Source organism: Melospiza melodia, chromosome 28 (genome assembly GCF_035770615.1).
Source record: "Melospiza melodia melodia isolate bMelMel2 chromosome 28, bMelMel2.pri, whole genome shotgun sequence".
NCBI classification, from domain to species: Eukaryota; Metazoa; Chordata; class Aves; order Passeriformes; family Passerellidae; genus Melospiza; species Melospiza melodia.
In genome coordinates this window covers 5,305,079-5,329,545 of record NC_086221.1, presented here as the reverse complement: position 1 = coordinate 5,329,545, position 24,467 = coordinate 5,305,079, and the positions used below count along the sequence as shown (strand labels likewise).

The 24,467-nt window shown below is 40.9% G+C and overlaps 1 protein-coding gene across 3 annotated transcripts in view; it reads left to right on the top strand.

Annotated features, from left to right (window-relative positions):
* The window catches only part of SRGAP2 (SLIT-ROBO Rho GTPase activating protein 2), a 125,534-nt gene that overhangs the window by 45,121 nt on the left and 55,946 nt on the right, over positions 1 to 24,467 (top strand). For all 3 annotated transcript variants that reach the window (XM_063178085.1, XM_063178084.1, XM_063178086.1), the window contains exons 4-7: positions 4,163 to 4,325; positions 16,976 to 17,038; positions 20,841 to 21,056; positions 22,057 to 22,185. In XM_063178085.1, the coding sequence (XP_063034155.1) occupies positions 4,163 to 4,325; positions 16,976 to 17,038; positions 20,841 to 21,056; positions 22,057 to 22,185 (571 nt within the window). The remainder of the gene's footprint in view (positions 1 to 4,162; positions 4,326 to 16,975; positions 17,039 to 20,840; positions 21,057 to 22,056; positions 22,186 to 24,467) is intronic.

Here is a 24,467-nt window from a genome sequence, read left to right as displayed (position 1 = left end):
TTTTTGTGGTTCTTTTTGCTGAAGCAGAATCCTACACATTTTATTCTGAGCCTGTCAAATAACCCCATTTGGAAGCTTTTTGTAAGCATTAAACATTCATTGATTCAGTGACCTGTGTGACTGCAGTGAGCCAGGGATTCGTGACCAGCGGAAAAGGATGGAAAACCTCAGGGAGGGATTTTTGTGCTGTTTTTCATCATCTCAGTGATGCCAGCCTCACACCACACTGCTGTGATTGTGGCCACACTGCAGAGGGCAAAATTCAGAGAGGGCTGCAGGAGTATTTAGAGGAGCAATGAAATCTCTGCTCTCACCCTTGGCCTGGCTCCAGCTCTGGGGGTTTGCAGATTTGGCTGTCCTGTGATGCATCAGCCTGGAGGACACACCCAGGGAAAATCTGAATGTTTTGGGGAGGTCAGGAGTGGAACAGGAGACTTCAGGTGTTGTGTTAAACACCTCACTCACAGCAAGGATGGTCAGGGAGTTTCTGTTGCCGCGGGCAGTGGGACAACATCCCTTGGATCCTTCATCAGGACAGGAGTGATGGGTTCAAATGAGAGGGGAGTTTAGGTGAGATGTTGGGAAGGAATTGTTCCCTGTGAGGGTGGGCAGGCCCTGGCACAGGGTCAGAGAAGTTGTGGGAGAATCCAAGGCCAGGCTGGACAGGACCTTTCTCCTCAGTAGTATTTTCATTCTCATCTAATTCATATCTAATTCATTCCTTCACCTTCTGCTCTTTATAGAAACACAGGGTTCCTATTCCTGGTTTGTGGGTGTGACTCTAGGTTATTTTTTAGAATTTATTATTTATTTTGTTATTGGTTATTTCTTTATTTGGATCTGTTTTGTAAGATGACTTCTCTCCTATTTCTTGCAATGCCCAACTCGGTGTCTGTGGTGTCTGTCTGTCTGCCCTGCTTGTATTGAAGCAGATCAATCTTGGATTGCTTGCCAGTCCCTTGTATGAATGAGTAATTTAATTAAGATACTTGAGACTCAATCTTCCCTTCTGATCTTTTTGAGACCCAGCTGAAACCTTTGAAGTGGAAGTTGCACAGGACCCGATCGAGATAAACACCCGAGAAACCACAGCGGCTTCATCGTTTGTGGTTCCCTAAAAATCTGTGCACAGCTTCCTTTTCCTGCTCCCAGCCAGCCCCCGTGGCTGTGATCTGCTGGAATTCAGGCTAACCTAAATAAACTCTCCACACTCACTATCACCACACCATCTTTACACCAGCGCTTGAAATAAACCTGCATCTTGGCATCTTCCTCCTCCTCCTCATGGGGGAGGTTGGAATCAAAAAGTTGTTGTCAGTGTGAAGGCAGCATAACTGTGGGAAAGTTCATATTCACATCCTAAAAGTTTTTGGGTTGATGTCATCAGTTTTACCTCTCCAGGGTGAAGGGGGACTGTGTCACTGTGCAGAACGTGTTACACCCCCAGTGATATTTCCCTTTTCCATCCCTCCTCTGGGTGACATGGAGCTGGGAGCAGAGTGCCTTTGCCAGCTCCTTTGAGGGTTGAAATGGTTAATGGGAGCCCCAGTTTGCTCCCTGCCATCTGCTGTGGTGAGGATGAAGAGGTTTTTTTTGTGAGCAGTTGTACAGTTCCTGCTCCCTGTTGGGAAAACTGCGCCCACGTCCCACCCCAGGGGAAGCTGCAGCTCCAGAGGTGCTTTAAAAGTTAATGTCTGTGGAGTTTTAGAGGATGCTTGCGAGGTTTGAAGCAACTATTTAATTTTCTCTCTTATTTCTGCCTTGAATATCAGCTTTGTGCTGACAGCAGATAATCAAGGAGAGGTTTTGTCTCCCAAATGCTGGATTTGTACAAAAGCAAGGCACTGAAGGGGTTATTAAACAGCAAAAACAACAAGAAATGAAAGGAATTTAAAATGACAGCGTGGCTGTGTGTGGCTGGAGCATCCTGAAGGTGACAAGCCCAGCTGTGCACGGGGGGCTGTGGGGTTTGGGGTGGCCTTTCCTGCAGGATGTGTGACCACAGGGAGCGTGTCAGCACCCATCTGGCGCCAGGCAGCACCAGCGCCTCCCTCCTGGCCTTTCCACAGGCTCCTGGCATTGCTGCTGTTTGTGTTTGGGGCAGCCAGGGCTGCTGTGGCTGGGACAGCCGGGCTGCAACTCCCACTTAACTCCTGCAGCTCTCCTGCTTCCCCTTCCTGACGGGGTTTCTGGTGTCAGGATGACCCCAAGGTGTGAAAAAGTCTCTTTTTCCCAGTTCTGAGACTGAAGAAGAAGACAGGATTCCTTGGCTTTCCTTCTCAAAGTTGTTTATTATTTCTAATCTATCGCATTCTTTCTCTGACCTGCTGAGATCTGTCCAGCGCACTGACCACCCTCAGGACAGTGGTATCTTTTTATACTAAAAACTACCTGTACATTATTTACAATAATTTTCCAATACCTGTCACTTATATTAGACAGTCTGTTTCTACTCGAAACCAGTCCAGAAGTGTCACCATCACAGCAGAAGATGGAGGACAAGAAGAAGGAGAAAAACAAGACACACCCAGATTCTTCCGTCTTGCCTCTTGAACCCCCATGCTAAAAACCCCAAAATTCTACTTTTTCACCCTGTGATAAATTCACTATCATTCTACTCAAACTCTTGTGGCTTGTAACTCTTCGCACAAAGTTGGGAATTGTTTCCATGGATTAAAATCAAAGACACAGGTGGTTTTGACTCTGTGCCAAGGTCTCTGAGACCCTTGCCAAGGTCTTGAGCCATCCAGAACAGCCAGAGGAATGTCCTGGGTTCCAGCATTTCCCTGGGGAACCAAAAATTTTCATGTATCTTTTGTAATCTATTTCCATGCTGATGGCCTTGTCTTTTTCTTTGCTATGGATACACTCAAAAATCATCATTATTTCTTCTATTAACTCAGCTTTGCTTGCATACCAGCTGTCAAGCTCCTCTGTACAGAACTGCTGGTGCTAATGGGGCTCTGAGGGGTTTTAAGCAGGATTTTGGTCAGCTGGTGGAGAGTCTGGGCATTTTTTGTTGCTGTTTTCATTCCCAAACTCTTCATGGTCGCTGGGTAATTTTCACTTGCAGCCCTGCCAGCTTTGGAGGGCAGGGATGGAGTCAGTGGGTGAAGCAGTCCAGATCACAAGCTGCAGTCAGTCCTGAGCTTTCCAATTTTATTTTTATTTTTTATTAAGTCAAGATCAGCTGTTCTGAAACCCTTTATCTAAAATTATCCATATTGCACAAATCCAACTGCTGGTGTCACGAGAAGGGTAATGAAACTCTGCCCTGGGTCAGTTTTCCCATTTTCCCAATGTTTCTTGCAGCAGAGATTGCTGTCCTTTCAAGAGCAGAAAATTTCCCTTTCAATGGGAATTAAACTGCATTGCTTTTAGGAGGAAAGAAATCTGGTAAGAGTCTTGTACAATAATCAGGGCTTTGCACCACAGGTTTTACTCTTTTCTGGATAAATATTATTGTGAATAAATGGTGTCCAGAGCTTCAGAGAAGGAAATGCTGTCATTAATTCTCCACCTGGATCTGCTGCTGGAGCACCCCAAGCTTTCATCTGGGGTGAAATGCTGCCCTGAGAGACAAATTATTCCCGCCAATAAATGAAATACTGACCCAAATAAACCAAAGCTCCTCTCCTCTCTCCTGCTGCCCTTTGCACTGCTCATTTGCTGGGTGCTCCAGCTGAAAGAAGGTGGGGAAAGTTCAAAGATGAGAAAATGAAGCAGCTTTTAGGAGCTGTGGGACAGATAGAGAATCCTTCCCATGATGGTTTTGCACAGCGTTTTGTTCCCTGTGCAGATGCTGTTTGGCACGCTGGGTGCTTGAAATCTTTTTTGTTGTGGTTAAGACCCAAATGTTTGAGACAGGGCTGTGAAACCTCCTGTCAGACACTGGAGCCATCGCCCTGCCTGCCTCAGGCTCTGATTTATGCACAAAATCCTGGATTCAAAGGGAGAAATTAAAGGCTGCACTTGGCACAGTGCAGCTGGCATTTATAGGATCTGTTTGTTGGGGACAAAAGCTCATGGGAATGCAGAGAAATGGAACTGAGGGCATATTTTCTATATCCTCCTCAGCATCCCACCCTCCCCACTGCCTCCCTTACAGATCCAGGGTTGTGGTGGAATCCTGTCCAGTTGTTGGTGCTTTGTGTCCCTGCAGGAAGGATCAGAACGTGCTGTCCCCGGTGAACTGCTGGAACCTGCTGCTCAACCAGGTGAAGAGGGAGAGCAGGGACCACACCACGCTCAGCGACATTTATCTCAACAACATCATCCCGCGCTTCGTGCAGGTCAGCGAGGACTCGGGGCGCCTCTTCAAGAAGGTAACCGAGTGCTCCAGCACACAACTTCCCTTTGGTTCTTCTGAATATTTATTTATTTAGTCATTAATTTATTTATTTTTTATTAAAAATGCCACTCCACCTATTACTTCTGGAGTTATAGATATATATATATAAATATATATAATATATAAATGATATATATTATATTTCATATATATAAATAAAAGTATATATTAAATATAGATCTAAAATACTACTCCAGCTATTACTTGTGGAGTTTATATATATAAAAAATATAATATATATATATTATATATATAAATATATATATTTATAAATATATATATTATATATATAAATAAATAATATATATTCTATATTTATTATAACATATATTTTATATATGATTTATAATTTTTATATTTATATATATAATATATTACATATAATATATTATACACAATATATTATATATATATAACTTTATATATAAATAAAAATATATATATCTAAAATTCTACTCCAGCTATTACTTGTGGAGATATATATATATATATATATATATATATATATATATATATATATATATATATATATATATATATACACACAAATTATATTCTATATATATAAATGAATAATATGTATTTTATATAATTATTATTATCTATATTTCATAATATATAATTTATACATGATTTATGAAGAAATTCTATATTTTTATATAAATTTTATATATTTTATATATATAATATATATTATGTATATAAAATATATTTTAGATAAAAAATATATATTTTCTGTGCTAATAATATATATTTTTTATATTTTATAATATATATTTAATATATCTATATTTATATTTTATATAATATATATTATAAAAATATATATTTATAAAGATATATTATTTATAAAAATATATGAATATTTATATTTATATATTTATAGAAAATATATATTGGTATAAAAATATATCTAAAATAAATATATTTTTATATTTATATTTATATTTTAATAGATATTTATATATTGAATATATATATTTATATATTTAAATAATTTCTACATTATATATATATACTCCAGCTGTTACTTGCCTGTTTCTTGAGTTTTTAATGGAAAATGAAAAATACATTCCACTTTCACATTCTGTTTCTCTTCAACTTCTTCTTTTTTCTAAGTCATTGCCTGAGCACAGGAGGAGTCTTCTCCTTTTCAAGTTATGTCACACTGAGGCCTTTTTGACCTTTTAAAACTTTCTGGTAATTACATTATGGTTGATGAGATACTTACATGGGATTATGGAATGGCAGTTTCTCTTCAGTTCCTCTAATCCCTCCAAAGGAGGAATAATCTCCCTGTTGAATTTCAACAAGGGCTGTGCTGGAGCAAGGTGGCCTCGAAAATGCCTTGGCAAAGCCTCACTTGGAAATTGATATTATCCCAGTTTGGCTGGAAATGGCAGCTTTGTTTCAACCCCTTATAAAGCAGGGCAAAGCCATGTTTATAGTTCATTTTGGGCAGCAGGACAAGGATAAAAAAACAAATAAATAACCAATTAACAGCAAAATGCCATCTCTGGTATTTTCTCTTTGTTTCTCCCAGGCCAAGGGCAAACTCCACATTAATTTGTCCAAACAAAAGGCACTGGTTGTTAAATCCCAACTACTTCTTGGGCTGTTTGCCAGGAATACCAGCTTGGCTGAAGGCCAGATCAGGTGTTTGATTATAACTCCACTTGTGCTGCGTGGTTCAAACCAAAAATTGCATCCTCTCTTATCTGGTAGCAGCTGATAAATAGAGAAATTTGGCTGACGTGGAGCTGTTTGTGCTTTTTCACTGGAGTCCCTTCCCTTCCTGAGCTGCAAGAAGCAGCTTGAATTGGTACTACAGGCTAGAAAACAGATGAGGTGTGTGATTAAAATATTGCAAAGCAGTTTTGCAGTCTGTGGATTTAAAGATTTTTAACCATTTATAACCCCCCTCAGTGGCACATTTGTAAAATATCCCAAAGCAGCACAGAGGATGGCAGAGTCTCTCTGAACTTTAAGCAAAAAAAAAAGGGATTTTCCTCACCTTTTTTTACCTTTTCCTGGGTTAAAAACAAGGACAAGCTGCTGGCAAAGCGAGGCTGCCTTGCTGTAGGTGTTGATGGAGAACCTACCAACTAAAATCTGAGAACTATTTAAGTTAATGAATTAACTGAATCATTAATGCTGATTAACTGAATCATTAACAGAGTTAATGATTTAGGTTGCAAATAATGCCATGAAATGGGGATAGGATGGTGACACAGAAATCCTCATCTGCTGAGGGAAAAGCAGATCCTGAGGCAGAAAATCCTTTCCTTGGATTTCTTTTTTCCTTGGTTGTTCTCAAATCAGTGTTTTGTGTGATGCTGGGATGGAGCAGGTGAGGTGGGGAGGACAGGCAGGGAAAAAAGGAGGTGCTTGAGGTCCCTTTTGGAACTGAGCTCTTGAGCTGCTGCATCTCTGAGGGTGTGGAGAGCTTTTCAAAGGGCAGAGTGCAGCTGTGATCAGGGCTGGATGGGTGAGATAAGGAAAGGAGAAAGGAAAGGAAAGGAAAGGAAAGGAAAGGAAAGGAAAGGAAAGGAAAGGAAAGGAAAGGAAAGGAAAGGAAAGGAAAGGAAAGGAAAGGAAAGGAAAGGAAAGGAAAGGAAAGGAAAGGAAAGGAAAGGAAAGGAAAGGAAAGGAAAGGAAAGGAAAGGAAAGGAAAGGAAAGGAAAGGAAAGGAAAGGAAAGGAAAAAGGAAAGGAAAGGGGAAAAGGGAAAGGAGAAAGGGAAAAGGGAAAGGAAATATGATTTTAGTCAGGTGGGGCTGGGCTCTTTCTGCAGGAACTGACACAACCAGAGCACACAGCCTCCAGCTGCACCAAGGGAAATACAGGTTGCATATCAGGAAAAAGTTTTTTCCTGAAAGAGTGATAAAGTGTGGGAAATTAATTTATAGAGAATTAGGCATTTACAGCATGGTGTGGCAAAAGCTGATAGGCCAAGAAATGCTTATAAGGAATTGTAATTAGGAAATAGCTAACTTCTGATTGTGATGGTGTGAATTATAACATCTGTGTTGTCTCACCCTTCACATGAGACTGAAAATAGAATAAAAGTTTTTAAAATGGCTCTCAGCTGCCCCATCTCTGGGGCAGAAAAGAGAATAATCTGACAATAAAGTTCTGGAATGTTCTGCCCAGGGGAGGTGGTGGAGTCCCCATCCCTGGGGGTGTTTAACAAAGCCTGAATGTGGCACTGGGTGCCAGGGGTGAGCTGAGGGGTTGGACCTGGGTTGGGTTTAATGATCCTCAAGGTCTCTTCCACCCTGGTGATTCTGTGAATTCTGTGATTGAAACATGTCCTTGTGGCAGTGAGGAGGGGAAAGCACAGAGAGCTGGGGCAGCAGAGAGCCTGAGGTGGGGACAGCAGCTCCTTCTGCACCCAGAACATCTCCAGGAGTGGTGGCAGTGTGGGTTTGGTCTCTTCAGAGTGCTCAGGGTGAGATTCTCACGTGGTCACTCTTGGACTCTGCCAAGCGCTGATGGTGGAGCAGGGCTGGGTTCCTGTCAGTGTGAAATCAGTGAATTCCAGCAGCCATTGGGGCTGCCTGCCCTGCACAAGGGCTTCCAGAGGGGTTGTGGTGGCACTTTTGGGGTTCCAGCACCCTGGGAACCCTGGTGTGTGGCTGTGTCTCACAGTGAGCTGGGATGAGGAGATGCAGGATGGATGGATGGATGGATGGATGGACGATGGATGGATGGATGGATGGATGGATGGATGGATGGATGGATGGATGGATGGATGGATGGATGGATGGATGAGGGATGGATGGATGGATGGATGGATGGATGGATGAGGGATGGATGGATGGATGGATGGATGGATGGATGGATGATGGATGGATGGATGGATGGATGGATGGATGGATGGATGGATGGACGGAGGATGGATGGATGGATGGATGGATGGATGGATGGATGGATGGATGGATGGATGGATGATGGATGGATGGACGATGGATGGATGGATGGATGGATGGATGGATGGATGGATGGATGGATGAGGGATGGATGGATGGATGGATGGATGGATGGATGGATGGATGGATGGATGGATGGATGGATGATGGATGGATGGATGGATGGATGGATGGACGGAGGATGGATGGATGGATGGATGGATGGATGGATGGATGGATGGATGGATGGATGGACGGATGGATGGACGGATGGATGAGGGATGGATGGATGGATAAGGGGATGAAGGCAGGAATGAAGACATTCATAGTGGATGTCTGGGAGCCTGCCAGCCAGTTCAGAGCTATCTCTGCTGATAAGAGCAGCTGTGCTTTTGCCCTGGCGTGCTGCTGGATGAACGTTGTGTGTCAGCCCCTTTTCCCTGCCTCTGGGCTTTGTTACTCACCTGGGTCCCTTTTCCTGCAGAACCTTGCCAAGTCTGAGCTGTGTGCCCCAAATGTGGCTTTGGATTGGAACTCTCAGCTGAGCTGCAGGAATTCTTGCAGCACTGTGCTTTTCCATGCCTTTGCTTTGGTTTCTCCTGAGGAAACACTTTCAGGTGTTGGTGTGAGATGCTCCTGCTCAGGGTCTGACAGTCCTGAAGATGAATCCTGGTGCTGTCAGTGGGAATCTGGGATTTGTCTGCCCCCAGGGCTGGTGTCAGTGCAATTCTGGGGAAGATAAATGGTGAAATAACCACATTTCCAGCAAATAAAACTATAAAGGGGGAGAATTGTCCTAGTGACAAATAGTTCCACCTTGGGGAGGAGGTGATGTTTGCTTGTTTGGGCAGAGTTAATGATTTAGGGCTGGCTCTGGTGCAGGGCTGCAGTTCCCAGCCCTGGTGCCACCAGCGTTGCTATTCTGGTCACCTCTCCCTCTCCTGGAAAATCATCCTGCTTTGATGTCTGCTCCTTTTCATTCCTTCATCTCCCTTTGATTTCCCCTGCTTGTCCTCCTTCAGCACAGCTCCTTTATTTATTTATTTATTTATGTCTACTTTTCTATATCTATATATGTTTTTATATTTATATATATATATGTTATAAATATATGAGATATATATATGTAAATTATAATATCTGTATTGTCTCATATATATATATACACACACAGATATATATATATATATATATATATATATATATATATATGAGACAATACAGATATTATAATTTACACCATCACAATCAGAAGTTAGCTATTTCCTAATTACAATTCATTAGAAGCATTTCTTGGCCTATCAGCTTTTGCCACGCCATGCTGTAAATGCCTAATTCTCTATAAATTAATTTCCCACACTTTATCGCTCTTTCAGGAAAAAACTTTTTATATTTATACATGGGGTTTTATGGTATATATGGGTTTTATATTTATATATGGGGGTTTTATGGTATATATGGGTTTTATATTGATATATGGGTTTCATATTTATATATGGGTTTTGTATCTGGGGTTTTTTCCCCAAAAAATATTCTTCTATTTGAGCTGATTCCCACTTTGATTTCCTTTACCCTCCATCCCCCTGTCACCCTCTCTGTTTTTATATTTATATATCTAATTTTTTCCCCCACAAAATATTCTTCTATTTGAGCTGATTCCCCCTTTAATTTCCCTTTTTCCCTCCATCCCTCTGTCACCCTCTCTATTTTTATATTTATATATGCATTTTTTCCACACAAAATATGTTTCTCTTTGTGCTGATTCCTGCTTTGATTTCATTTTCCCCTCTATCCCCCTGTCACCCTCTCTATTGAATGTGACCCTTCATTTCTCTGCATGGTTATCAGGTTTTCTCCCTGTTCCTTGCATGGTTATCAGGTTTTCTTGCCTCCAGACGTATCTTTTGAGTGGGATCCCTTGGGATTATTTATACGTGTACAGACCTTTGAGCAGCAGCCTCTTTAATTTGGTCTCTTTAATCACTCTTTCTGTGTTGTCTCTTTGAAATTTTCCTGGAAGCAGCCTCATAATCTTGTTCAAATTGAAGGAAAAAGAAAAAAAAAAAAAAAAAAAAGAAAATTACTTTTTTAAAAAGACAGACTGTGAAATGCTCACTTTGAGCAGTGTGTGAGCAAAATGATTTGTTTGATTTTGGCAGATTTTTACCTATGGATGTTGTGAAGTGACTGGCAGATGTTAATGGACAAAAAAGCAGATTTATTCTGTGGCAGAGGGGCCTCAGGACAGGCCAGGTACCAGCTCAGCGTCTGCCTGCCCTGCTGGGTTAAAAACCCATTTTCTGCTCTGATTTTAGCTGGGATGCTGGAGCAGGGACCTTTCCCTGCCATACCCACTTAATTGAGGATATTTATGAGGACAAAACCCTGTTTGGAATCAAGAAAACCAACCTGAGGATTTGAAATTCTCCTCCTATTTAGCAGCTTTGATGGTGGGAAACCCCCCCAGTTTATCTCCTGATGCACTGCAGGGTGTTTGATGTGCAATAAAAAATCCACAATGAGCTGGTTAAAAGCCTTGCAGTAATCAAGGAAAAGGAATTATTAATTCTCTGAAGGGGTCTGTCATGACCTACTTTACAGCTGCACTGTGCCTCTTGCTGCTCTGGTAGCAGAAAATGACAAATCTTAAAGCACCCCACACGTGGAAAACCACCACATGACACAAGTTAATGGTTAAAAAGCTGGCCATTTGTACAAATATTTTCCACCACGGTGTAAATTTGTAAATGTGCAAATGCCATGGGTAAAACTCTCACTGAGGTGCAGAGTTGGTGCCTCTGTGCTACATCCCTGCTCCCCTCCTGGCATCCTTACCCTCAGTCAAACAACATGGAAGCATTTGATGTTTATTCACCACCTAGGCACATTTAATTATTACTTTTAAAAAGATGCAGACACCTGATACTGTTCCAGAGCAGTTCCAGAATCAGCAGATTTGGGCTCCAGCTCCAGCTGTCACCCTCTGACATATTTTGAGGCAGCAAATTAGATAAAAATCTCTTATCTCGGTGTGTTACACATTCACCCTCTCGTGGCTTGAGCTGTTGTTGGGTTTGTGGGGAAAGCACCTCGGGAAGTGTTGATTTTGAAGCCATCCCATCTTTCTGTCAGGCTTGGGAGGACCTTGCTGGGGCTGGGGAATGCTGACAGCATTCCTGAGCTCTCCTCTTTATTATCCCCCCAAATATTTGGAAGCTGAAGTCGTTAATGTCGGGTGGAATGCGGAACAGCCCCGCAGCAGATCCCAAAAACATCTTGATTAAATTAGAGGGGAGGAGGGCTGGAACAAAGAGCCTGTTGAGGAGCTGGCACAACCCCCCCTGTGCTGGGAATTTATGTTCCAGCCAGGGGTGGCAGAACCTCCTGCCCTGCACATGGTGCAGATACACCCTGGAGTAACAAAGGAGTAGTGTGTGTGTGTGTGTGCTCAGAGCAGGGAAAACCTGCATCCCCTGCCTGCCCACCGCCTGCTGGGCTTCCCTGGTGTGCAGGGGGAGGAAAAAGGTGTTTATCACCTCTGGGAAGGGAAGGGAAGGGAAGGGAAGGGAAGGGAAGGGAAGGGAAGGGAAGGGAAGGGAAGGGAAGGGAAGGGAAGGGAAGGGAAGGGAAGGGAAGGGAAGGGAAGGGAAGGGAAGGGAAGGGAAGGGAAGGGAAGGGAAGGGAAGGGAAGGGAAGGGAAGGGAAGGGAGGGGAAGGGGTGCTCATCACCTCCGTGGTTTGCAGGGAAGGGAGGGTGTCCTAATCATCTCCATGGTTTGAGAGGAAGGCAAGGGGTGTTCATCACCTCCATGGTTTGAGAGGAAGAGGTGCTCACCATCTCCATGGTTTGGAGGGAAAGGAAGGTGTGCTCATCATCTCCCTGGTTTGAGAGGAAGATGTGTTCATCACCTCCCTGGTGTGCAGGGAAGGGAAGGGAAGGGGTGCTCATCACCTCTATGGTTTGAGGAAGGGAAGTTCTCCTCCTCCTCCTTCTCCTCATCCAGATCAGTCAATGAGGTTGGAGATGGGTTTGGAACACAAACCCTGTGGGGAAGCCCTGAGGGAGCTGGGGGTGCTCAGCCTGGAGAAAAGGAGACTCAGGGGTGCCCCCATCACTGTGCAGCACCTGAAAGGTGCCCGTGCTCAGCTGGGGCTGGGCCCTGTCTGCAGGGACTGACACAGCCAGAGCACACAGCCTCCAGCTGCACCAAGGGAAATACAGGCTGGAGAGCAGGGAAAAGTTTTTTACAGAAAGGGTGATGAAGTGTGGGAAATGAATTTGTAGAGAATTGGGCATTTACAGCGTGGTGTGGCAAAAGCTGATAGGCCAAGAAACACTTATGATGCATTGTAATTAGGAAATAGCTAACTTCTGATTGTGATGGTGTGAATTGTAACATCTGTATTGTCTCACCCTTCACACGAGACTGAAAATAGAATAAAAGTTTTTAAAATGGCTCTCAGCTGCCCCATCTGTGGGTCAGAAAAGAGCATAATCTGACAATAAAGTTCTGGAATGTTCTGCCTGGGGAGGTCATGGAGTCACCATCCCTGGATGAGTTTAACAAAGCCTGGATGTGGCACTGGGTGCCAGGGTTGGGTTGAGGTGTTGGGGCTGGGTTGGATTTGATGATCCTGAAGGTCACTCTGTGAGCTCTCCCTGCCCAGCCCAGGTGAGGAGCTGCCCCACTCAGGTGTGCAGGAGCTCCTGTATCTGTCCCAAGGATGCCCTCCCAGCCATATCATCTCCAGATCTACAGGAGAAGGGTTTAACCTGCTCAGATAACAAGGACAGACAGTTTATGGGGACACTCCCACCCCACACACACCCAGCTCATTAGTGGAGCCAATTAATTAAGATTTTGTTGCACAAGCCCTTCCTCACGTTAAGGGAGGCACAGATAAACTTGGTTGCAGGTACAGCCAGGAGTAGATCACAGTAAAGCTGATCAGAATACCTTTTATTTATTGCCTTGTTTACAAAATGAATTATTCTTTCTTTGCAAAACACACAGAATAATAGAGAAAATACAGAACAATGCAGAATTGGCTGCTGCAATAGTAATTGATGCTGAGACATTCACAACTGCCAGGGCTTTGTTGTGTTTCCTTGGCATGGATTTTATTCATAATTCCATGGTATTTTCTGGCATGATGCTGGAATCTCTCGTGCCTGGATGGCAGTGGGATCAGCAGCCTTTAATCTGCACTTGGAATTCCTGGGGAATTCAGGGAAATTCTCTTTGTGCTTCACCTCCACCTCCCTCCACTGCACTCGAGCAACAACTTTTTCCTGACATCCAATCCATTTTCCTCTGGCTTTCCCAAGCAAACCCTTCTGCTTCCTCCAATGAATTTTCATTTATCAGGGTCAGCCAGCTCAGCTTTTTTTCTCCTAGACATTTTTTTTTTTTGGTGGAATCAGTGCAGGGAACATTTTACATTAACAGTGCTCATTGCACAGCTCTTGTTCTGACGTCCCCTGTGATCTGTTTTACCTTCACCCTAATGGAAAAGATTTTTCCAGCCCAGCAATCCGGCAGCTCCTTTCTTGAGAGCTCATTTGGAAGCACAGAGAGTTTTGTGTTTTGACAATTTGGCGTCATCTTTACCCCTTCAACCCCAGCCTGCATTAAAACATTCATTTTAATCCGTCCTATAATTAACGCTTCAGCAATTTGTGCAGCAAATGAGCAAGAAATGAGCAAAATGGGCTGGAAAGAGCAGGGGTGAGAGGCAGATGATGGGGCCAGGCCTGGCAGCACTGGGAGTGTGTGTGGAAAGTCTTTCTGTGTGAAAAGTTCAGTGCTCAGGGCACTGCAGGCAGTCCCTCCCATTGATCACCTCCATGGAGAGGAAAAGGTTTGGAAAGCCAGGTGTGTGCTAAGGAAGGCAGGAGCCTCCCCTGAAATGGAAAATGTAAACCCCATCCCTCTGAATTGCTATAAATTTTAAATTAAGGGGCTCTCAGGCAAAAAATATGGGAGCAGGAAATAACAGTTCTTCAATAGGAAAGAAAGTAAAATGATAAAATAAATAATGCAGTAAATTAAAAACAGCACTGACGGATTCTGAACCCAGCCTGACACCCTGTGGGTCAGGGTGCTGGCAGCAGTCCCATTGGAATTGTGGCTCAGCCCTCCTGCAGTGTCAGGGCTGGTTCTGCTGGAGCAGGGATCCTGGAGAAAGGTGCAGTCTCTGCCTCTGAAGATCCAGGGGAAGAAGAGGCAGCTGCTGTTCCTCTGGGCAATCCAGTGGAGAAGCTGTGCTGGTGTTCCAGAATCTCCAGATTATATCTGGGTAGGAATCTGGGTATATCTGGTATATCTGGGTGTGAAATCTCCAGATTATATCCGGGTAGGAATATTTGAAATCTCAGATTATATCCAGGTAGGAATGTTTGAAACCTCCAGATTATGTCCAGGTAGGAATGTTGGAAATCTCCAGATTATATCCGTGTAGGAATGTTTGAAATCTCCAGATTGTATCCAGGTAGGAATGTTTGAAATCTCCAGATTGTATCCAGGTAGGAATGTTTGAAATCCCCAGATTGTATCCAGGTAGGAATGCTTGAAATCTCCAGATTGTATCCAGGTAGGAATGTTTGAAATCTCCAGATTGTGTCCAGGTAGGAATGCTTGGCTCCTCCCTCTGGGCTCACATCTCCCAATGGGATGCTGCAGTTCTTATCAGCCATGCAGGGACATTCAATGACTATTATCAGCAGATAATTATTATTATGATATAATATTATTATCCCTCCTGGAGGGAGGAGTGGGTGTGGAAGAGATAAGGAAAACTGCCCACTGAACAGAAGACAGCTGCCATCAGGATGGCAAATAAAATACAATTTGCTTGGCAACCCAGGACAGGCAGTCAGAACACTCCAGATCTCTGCTCCCACTGCTTCCAGAGGTGAAATCCTGTGGGTTTGTTCCTCAAACTCTCCTGGAGGTTGGGAATCACCAGCTCTGTGCTTTTCTGTAAATTACAGCAATATCTGAACAAACTGATTGTTTTCAGTTTGGCAGATTTTTACCTATGGATATTGTGAACTGGCAAATGTTAATGGATAGAAAAGCAGATTTATTATGTGGCAGAGGGGCCTCAGGACAGGCCAGGTACCAGCTCAGCATCTGCCTGCCCTGCTGGGCTTAAAACCCATTTTTTGCTCTGATTTTAGCTGGGATGCTGGAGCAGGGACCTTTCCCTGCCATATCCAGTTAATTGAGGATATTTATGAGGACAAAACTCTGGAATCAAGAAAGTCTCTCTAAATTAGGGACTCCTCAGGAAAAGCTTTCCTTTGTCAGTGTTTGTTCTGATGCTCTTTTTTCCTGTAACATCTGGGCAGCAGGGTGAGGAATGTGGGATTGGAACATGTGGAAAATCCAAAGGATTTTGGGTAGTGGATACCTGTGAACCCCATTGTGCTGCCAACAGAGCAATGCCAGGCTGGTCTGAACCACAACACCCCAAAATAATAAAAAAAAGTCTCTAATAAATCAATTTTCTAACCTCAGAAACTCCGAGCACTGCTGAACTGGACAGTATGGAGCAAAGAATAATTTAAATTTAAATCACATAATCTTTCTCTTTTGGCTTTTCAATTTATCAGTGTGTGGTTGGGTTTTTTCCTCATGTCTTAGCACTATCTTGACTTCCTGGGCAGAAATGTTGGTTTAAGCGTGGGTTTGGCTGCACTGCCTCTTTATCTCTTTCTTTTCCTGAATGCTGTAGGCATAAATAATCTTGAATTTATCAAATTTGCTTGCCCCAGTAGATATTAAACACTTGTAACACGTAGCTTTGAGCACACAAATGCTGCCTTGGTGAGGAGTGAATGAATAAAATCTATAAACTGAATTAAGTTATTCTTGTTTTGTTGTGGTTTCCATATCCTGCTTTTCTTCTGCTTCCACACCAAGCAGTTTTGCATCCACAGTCTTCCTTGATATCGTGAAAATGGGAAAATTCTGGATTTTCAGGCTTGAAAATTGAAAATCTCACATTCTCTGGAAATATCCATCTGTGTTCCATGGAGCTTTTATTTTTTCCTTTTTTACCTTTACTTTTTTCCTTTTATCTTCTTTTTTCTCCCTTTTCCCCTTTTTTTTTTTCATTTTTTCTTTTTTTTTCATTTCCCCCTCTTTTTTCCCCTTTTCCTTTTTTTCCTTTTTTCCCCTTTTCTTCCTTTTTTCCATTTTCTTCCGTTTTTCCTTTTCTTTTTCTTTCTTTTTTCCCACCTTTTTCCCCCTTTTCCCCTTTTCTTCCTTTTTTCCTTTTTTTCTTTTTCTTTCCTTTTTTCCCCTTTTTCCCCTTTTTCCTTTTTCCCCCTTTTTTCTTTTTTCTTCTTTTTCTTTCCTTTTTCCCCCCTTTTTCCTTTTTTCCCCCTTTTCCCTTTTTCTTCCTTTTCCCTTTTATTTTTCTTTTTTCTTTCATTTTTCCCCTTTTTTTCCCCCTTTCCCCCTCCTTTCCCCCCCCCTTTCCCCCCCCCCTTTTCCCCCTTTTTTTTTTCTTTTTTTTCCCCCCTGACAGTGCCAATCTGAAATTTCACTTTATTAACACCCCTACTACAACATACTTCTGTGCTGGGCACTAATTGGATTTACCAAAACTGCTTAATTTGGCCTCAAATTATTTGTGGCTGGCTCTTGCTCACTTCCTCTGCAGCCTCTTCCTCCATTAACTTTCATTTCTCTGTTCTGTTGCAGAGCAAGGAAGTGGGACTGCAGCTCCAGGAGGACCTGATGAAGGTTTTGAATGAACTCTACACGGTAAATCAAACTCAGTTCTTGGCATCTCCTCACCCAGAAGGGAGAAGTGTTTGATTTCTGCCCGAGAAATGCTGCAATCCCTGCTCCAAACCTCCAAAAATCCCAATTTTCCCCCCCTCTGTTTTCGTGTTGTTTCAGCTCTCTGAGCTGTTGTCTCCCCACACACTTTGCTGCAGTGATGGTTAAAAAAAGAGCCAGAAATAGGAAAATTATTCCCAGATATGCCCAAAATCATGGGGTTTGTGTGGTGTGAGATTATTTGTCCCTCAGCTCTCAGCAGAACAGCTCCTTTTAGAGGGAGATTTCCCCAATTTTCCCATCTCTGCTTTTTATTTCCCACTAAATCCACTGGAGACCCCAAAGAGGAGGAGGAGGAAGAGGAGGGAGGATGTGTCCCCAAGGGCTCACGTGCTTTGTGGGGATTTTTCTGATTTCTGCCTGAGAAATGCTGCAATCCCTGCTCTAAAACTCCATAAATCCCATTTTCCCCCCTCTCTTTTCGTGTTGTTTCAGCTCTCTGATTGTTGTCTTCCCTCAGATCTCACCCTCACACAATTTGCTGCAGTGATGGTTAAAAAAAGAGCCAGAAACAGGAAAATTATTTCCAAATATGCCCAAAATCTTGGGGTTTGTGTGGTGTGAGCTTATTTGTCCCTCAGCTCCTTTTAGAGGGAGGTTTTCCCAATTTTCCCATCTCTGCTTTTTATTTTTCAATAAATCCAATGGAGACCCCAAAGAGGAGGAGGAGGAAGAGGAGGGAGGATGTGTCCCCAAATTCTCATGTGCTGTGTGGGGATTTTTCTTTTCCTCACAATATTGAATGGAAAAACCTCTTGCTCGATGAAAATTTTGCTGTTGCTGAGCAAGTTCTCTTCCTTAAAAGCAGAACTCAGTGTTCAGTGGCTCAAAAATGCCTTTTATTTTCTCCTTCCTCAGTGATTTTGTTGGGTCATGACACTGAGATTTGTGTTCTGGCCTTCCTCCTTCCGAAAAGTGACTCAGGGTTGTTTCTCAGGCTGTGCCATATTGACCCTGTGGGGAAATTTGGGGTAAAAAAATCAAATTTGCAGAGTTTCAGGGGGTTCCCTGAAATTTCTTATGTCAGTAAAATGTATAGAGGGAATTGTTTCATTACAGTTTTTTGCAATTAGAGCCTCAAAGGCAAATATTGAGGCAAATCCTCACTCCAGAAATGGTTTTCTATTTGAGGGCATAATTGGCTCAATTTTTGAGTCCTGTCATGGATGGGATCATAAGGAAGGATATGAATCTGCTAAAAAACCATTAAAAACTCGCCAAAACTGGGATTTTTCCCTCTGCTTTTTCTTCCACCAAACTGGCACAAAACCATTAAAGCCCCACCAAAACTGGGATTTTTCTCCCTCTGTTTTTCCCCTCTGCCAGCTCTGCTCTGAGCAAGAGAGGAAAAGCAACTCCTTGGCATCAATTATTATAATTATAAACTCCTGCTTTATAGTCTGAGCATCTGCAGGGGCTGGCAGTGTGGGGTGTGAATTATTCAGGATGTTCCTCAGCACTCACATTTCCTTTCATGTTTAAATCCAGAGTCTCTTTGAATCTGGGACCTCTGCTGATCACTGCAGCCCACTTAGGTGGAATTGTGTTATGTTCTGCTGCAAAATAGCTGTAAACGGGTTTTCATCTGAAATAAATCAGATTATTCACAAGTGGAGCCTTTATTGCTGCTGCTTCATGCAATTGTGCATTTTTTTTTTGCCCCCTGTGAGTGCTGTATCTTGTTTGTTTTGGTGAGGGATTCAAATTGCTTTGCATTTGTGGATAAAAAACTGGTTTGGACCTCATGTCCTTTGGTTCTGTTTGCTTAACACAGATCTAGGCATTAATATCACATGAAACAAATGGGATTTTTGTTAGTGTGGGGGGATATTTATCTATATTTATTAATAAAAATGTGCTATAATAGGTGTCCATACAGCACAGAGTCCAGGTCTGCCTAAAGCCAAGAACCACACTTGATTATTATTTTATTTAATTTCGAATTTTAGAATTAGTTTATAATTTTATTATATATTTATATATATTAGTTCTATATATTCATATATTTTTATTTTTACTATTATTATTTTCATATCTTTTTAAAATATAAAAAATAAGATAAAATATATTTTTAAATTTTTATTATTATAAAATAATAAAAATGAAAGTATACGTTTTTATTTTTAAATAAAAGAAAATATATATTTATTTTTATTTTATATATAAATACATATATTTTAATATATTTTAAACTTATAAAACAATAATAAAAATAAAAGTATATATTTTATTTTTATTATCATTATAAAACAATAAAAATTATATATTTTAAATGAAATAGATATTTATTTTTATTTTATATATAAATTAATATATTTTAATATATTTAAAATTTTATAAAATAATAATAAAAGTAAAAATATATATTTTATTTTTATTATTATGAAATAATAAAAATATATATATTTATTTTTAAATAAGATAAATATATATTTATTTTTATTTTATATATATATAAATATATATATAAATTTTTTTTAATAAGTAGTACTTTTATGTCCCAAATTTGATTTGAATAAGTGGCCCCTGGGTGGCTCCCTGTGCTGAGCTGGGTTTCCATGCTGAGCTGTTCATAGCTCTGCTTCACCCAGAAGAAAGGCTGATAGAGCTCCCTTCAGATCCTTACCTGCTGATGAAAAGCTCTCATTTTCCTGCCATATCACTTCCTCTGAGCAGCCAAGGAGGCTGCATTAGTCTGCAGCCTTTTTTTGTTGTTTTTGTGCCTCCTTTACTGAAGAAGGCACACGCCAAAGCCAAACCAAGCAGCAGCTGCAGAACCAAATCTCCCACTTTGATTCCAGACCCATTTTGAGAGCCCCACTCCCTCAGGCACCTCCTGCCCTGTTGGATTTGCAGACAACCCCAATAAAGGGAGAAATGAGTGCATTTGATTCTATGTTCTTAGAGGGTTAATATTAATATTTTATTTTATTTTATTTTATTTTATTTTATTTTATTTTATTTTATTTTATTTTATAGTATATAGTATAGTATATAGTATAGTATATAGTATAGTATATAGTATATAGGGTAGTATATACTGGTGTATAGTATAGTATAATATATATATAATATATACTATATATATAATAAATTAAAGTACTTATTATAAATAAATACTATATATAATAAATATAATAAATATATATGCTATATATATAATAAATATAATAAATATATATACTATATATATAATAAATATAGTGTAGTATAATATAACATTATGCTATGTTTTATTTTATAACATAGCATAATGTTATATTATACTATACTATGTTATGTTATATATTATATTATATTATATTATATTATATTATATTATATTATATTATATTATATTATATTATATTATATTATATTATATTATATTATATTATATTATATTATATTATATTATATTATATTATATTATATTATATTATATTATATTATATTATATTATATTATATTATATTATATTATATTATATTATATTATATTCTCACTAGATATACTTTTCTGCAGCTTAGGGAGTTATTCTATCCAGGCAATAACACACAGACCATTTTTCTGTTTGTCCTTACTTTTCTACTTCTCACATAATTTTTCTGCTGACCAATCCCATGGCTCCTGCTCAGCTCCCATCCCATTCCTGCTCTCTCTGAGTCCTTTTTCATTTTCCCCAAACTGCTCTGATTTTCTGGATTCCCACAGGGAGCTGAGTGTTGGATTTTGTTGCGTGCAGGTGATGAAAACCTACCACATGTACAACGCTGACAGCATCAGCGCCCAGAGCAAGCTGAAGGAGGCAGAGAAGCAGGAGGAGAAGCAGATTGGGAAGTCGGTGAAGCAGGAGGACAAACAGACACCGCGCTCCCCCGACTCCACCTCCAATGTCAAGTTTGAGGAGAAACACGTGCGGAGGAGCTCCGTCAAAAAAATCGAGAAGATGAAGGAGAAGGTAATGGCAGGGTCCCTCCTCTGAGGCAAATCTCACTCCTTGGGCAGGTTACAGGCAGCTCAAGGGAAGGGAAAACCAGCAGCACGTTCCTTTAGGACAGAGTTTCTGTTATCCTAGAGAATAGCATGTGCAGAAAAATGAGGAGTGAACAAAAATGAGATTTGCACAAAAATGAGACGTGCGGAAAAATGGGATGAGTACAGAAATGGGATGTGAACAAAAATGGGATGGGCACAAAAGTAGGGTGTGCGTGGCACAAAAATGGGATGAGCACAAAAATGGGATGTGCACAAAAGTGGGATGTGCACAAAAATGGGATAGGTGCAAAAATGTGATAGGCAGAAAAATGGGATATGCATGGCACAAAAATGGGATGGCCACAGAACTGAGATAGGCACAAAAATGGGATATGCAGAAAAGGGGGTATGCATGGCTCAAAAATGGGATGTGCAAAAAAATGGGATGTCCACAAAAATGGGATATGCACAAAATGGGATGTGCATGGCACAAAAATGGGATGTGCACAAACATGGGATAGGTGCAAAAAATGGACTATGCACAAAAATGGGATGTGCATAAAAATGGGATATGTGAAAAATGGGATGTGCATGACACAAAAATGGGATAGGTACAGAAATGGGATATGCACAAAAATAAGATAGGCACAAAAATGGGATATGCAAAAAATGGGGTATGCACAAAAATGGGATATGCATGGCACAAAGATGGGATGTGCATAAAAATGGGATGTGCACATAAATGGGATATGCACAAACATGGGATGGGCACAAAAATAAGACATGCATGGCACAAAAATGGGATGTGCATGGGTTTTTTGGTCTTTCTGGTGTTACTCACCTCTTTTAATGCTTTATTTTGGGGGTTTTTTTGTCTTTCTGGTGTTACTCACCTCTTTTAATGCTGTATTTTGAGTTTTTTAATGCTATATTTTGAGTTTTTTAATGGTATATTTTGGGGTTTTTTTTTTTTTGTCTTTCAGCGCCAAGCAAAGTACACAGAGAACAGACTGAAGGCAATCAAGGCCAGGAATGAATATCTGCTGGCCCTGGAAGCCACCAATGCCTCGGTGTTCAAGTACTACATCCACGACCTGTCTGATCTCATTGATGTAAGTGCTGGGGCCAGGAGCCTCCCCCCACTGCCCTGTCCTCCCTGTGCACAGCTGGAAACCTCTGCACAGCTGGAAACCTCTGCACAGCTGGCCTGGGCAGCTTGGGGTGGCACTGCCTGATAATTTGGTCATTAAGCTGTCCCAAGAGCTTTTCTCAGGGGGTCACCTCTGTTCCACAGACATGGAAATTTTATTTCTGCCTGGGAGGGGGGAAAAGGAGAAGCTGCTTAGTTAAAGTGAAACCCAGCGTCAGTGTCACCCTGCTGCCTGACATTTTCATTTAAGCAAAGCCACAAGGTTTTAACTCAGCAGCACGTTTGAAAAAAAAAATGATTTTTAAGTGTAGAAACAGTCAAATTTGGTAGAGAAAGGGAGTTCAGGGGTGTTTCCTAAAGCTGCTTTTTATGGAAAAGTCATTGAATTATGGGATATTCTGAGTTGGATCCTATAGGGATTATCCAGTCCAGCTTGTGGTCATGCCCAAAATCCCACCCTGGGCCTGGGGGTGCTGTCCAAGCACCCAGTGCAGCTCCTGGTCATTCCCAGACACCAAACCAAAATAAACCAAACCAAACTCAAACAAACAAACAAACCAACAAACAAAAAAACTCCAAAAAAACCAACAACGACAGCAACAACAACAACAACAACAACAAAAAACAAAACCAAAAAAAAAAACAAACAAAAAAACCAAAAAAACAAACAACAAAAAAAAAAAACAAACAACAAAAAAAAAGCCAAACCAAACAAAAAACCCAAAAAACAAAAAAACCCACAAAAAACCCCAAAAAACCAAACAACAAAAAAACCAAACCAAACCAAAAAAGCAACCAAAAATCCCACCAGAAAACTCCAAAAAAACCAACCAAAAAACCACAAAAAACACGAAAAAACCCCAAAAGCCAAACAACCAAAAAAAAACCCAAACCAAACAAAAAACCAAAAAAACCAAAACCAAAAAACTCACCACAAAAAAAAACCCCAAAAAATTCCAGAAAACCAAACAACAACAACAAAAAAAAACCTCTAAACCAAACAAAAAACCCCCAAAAACAAACAAAAACAAAAACAAAAACGTAAAAAAATCCCAAAAAGACCCCCAAAAAACCAAACAGCAAAAAAATCCAAACCAAACAAAAAAATTTCAACAAAAAGAACACCCACAAAAACCCACAAAAAAACCCCACACCCCCCCCGAAAAAACAAACAAATAACAAAAAAAAAAACAACCAATCAATCAAAAAAAAAAACCAAAAAAACAAACTGAGGAGCAGGCAGTGCTGAGCACAGGAGCCTCCAGACACGGGCAATAAAGAGCACTCAGATCTCTATTAATTAATTAATTACCCAGCTATTAGAACGAGCAGAAGTGTGTGGGATACATTTATTCAGCTGCTGATCAGCTCTGCTGCAGTGCTCTTGTGCCAGGTGTTGGTTTAAACCTGTCCTTTGGAGGTCAGGGCTTGAAAAATGCTGTTATTTCCAAATGTCATGCCTTGCAGGATTGCTGAGGCCTGCTTTGTTTGTTCCTGCTGCCTTTTTAGGAGCCCTGTTTTGTTCACATTTGCTCAGCATTAATTGCAAGGCCCTGGGTTTTTAACAAATTAGAGCTCTCTGTCCGTGTTCATATCAAAGCTACAAGATTGGGATTAATTTCACCAGCACCAGGCTGGTTTAATTGTTTTAATTTTTTTTTTCATTTAAAGCCCTGTCTGTCAAATCTTCTCTCGAGTTCAGTTGCCTGGTTTTGGTGTATTTTAATTAATCACAGGTAGCAAAAAATCCATTTGGGTTTCACATCCCAAATTAATTTGTAAGCACAGAGGTGTTTTCAGCAGGACAGGACAAATCTGGGGGTTTAATATCCCAAATTAATTTGTAAGCACAGAGGTGTTTGCATCAGGACAGGACAAATCTGGAAGGAAGAGCTGCTCTCCCTAGGTCAGTCCCAGTTCTGTTTTGGGCATGGCAGAACAAGAACCCAAATTTCTGAATTTTAGGGGTTTGTCTGTGCCCTGGTGGCTCTGGGTGAGTCCCTGCCCTTGGAACATTCAGTTTAAGTCCACAAGTTCCCATCATCTTAAAAATAAAAGTGTTATCAGCTCTGTGTTCAGCCCTGGAAAAATGTGGGAGCACAGGATGGAGTTCAGTTATCTCATTGTTAAGACACAGGGAAAATAGATTTATTAATGCCTTTGATGCTGAAGGATTGAAAATTAACAATTATAACCAGTGATGGTTATCTGGGCCATCTGACTTGAATAAAAATGTGATTTTTA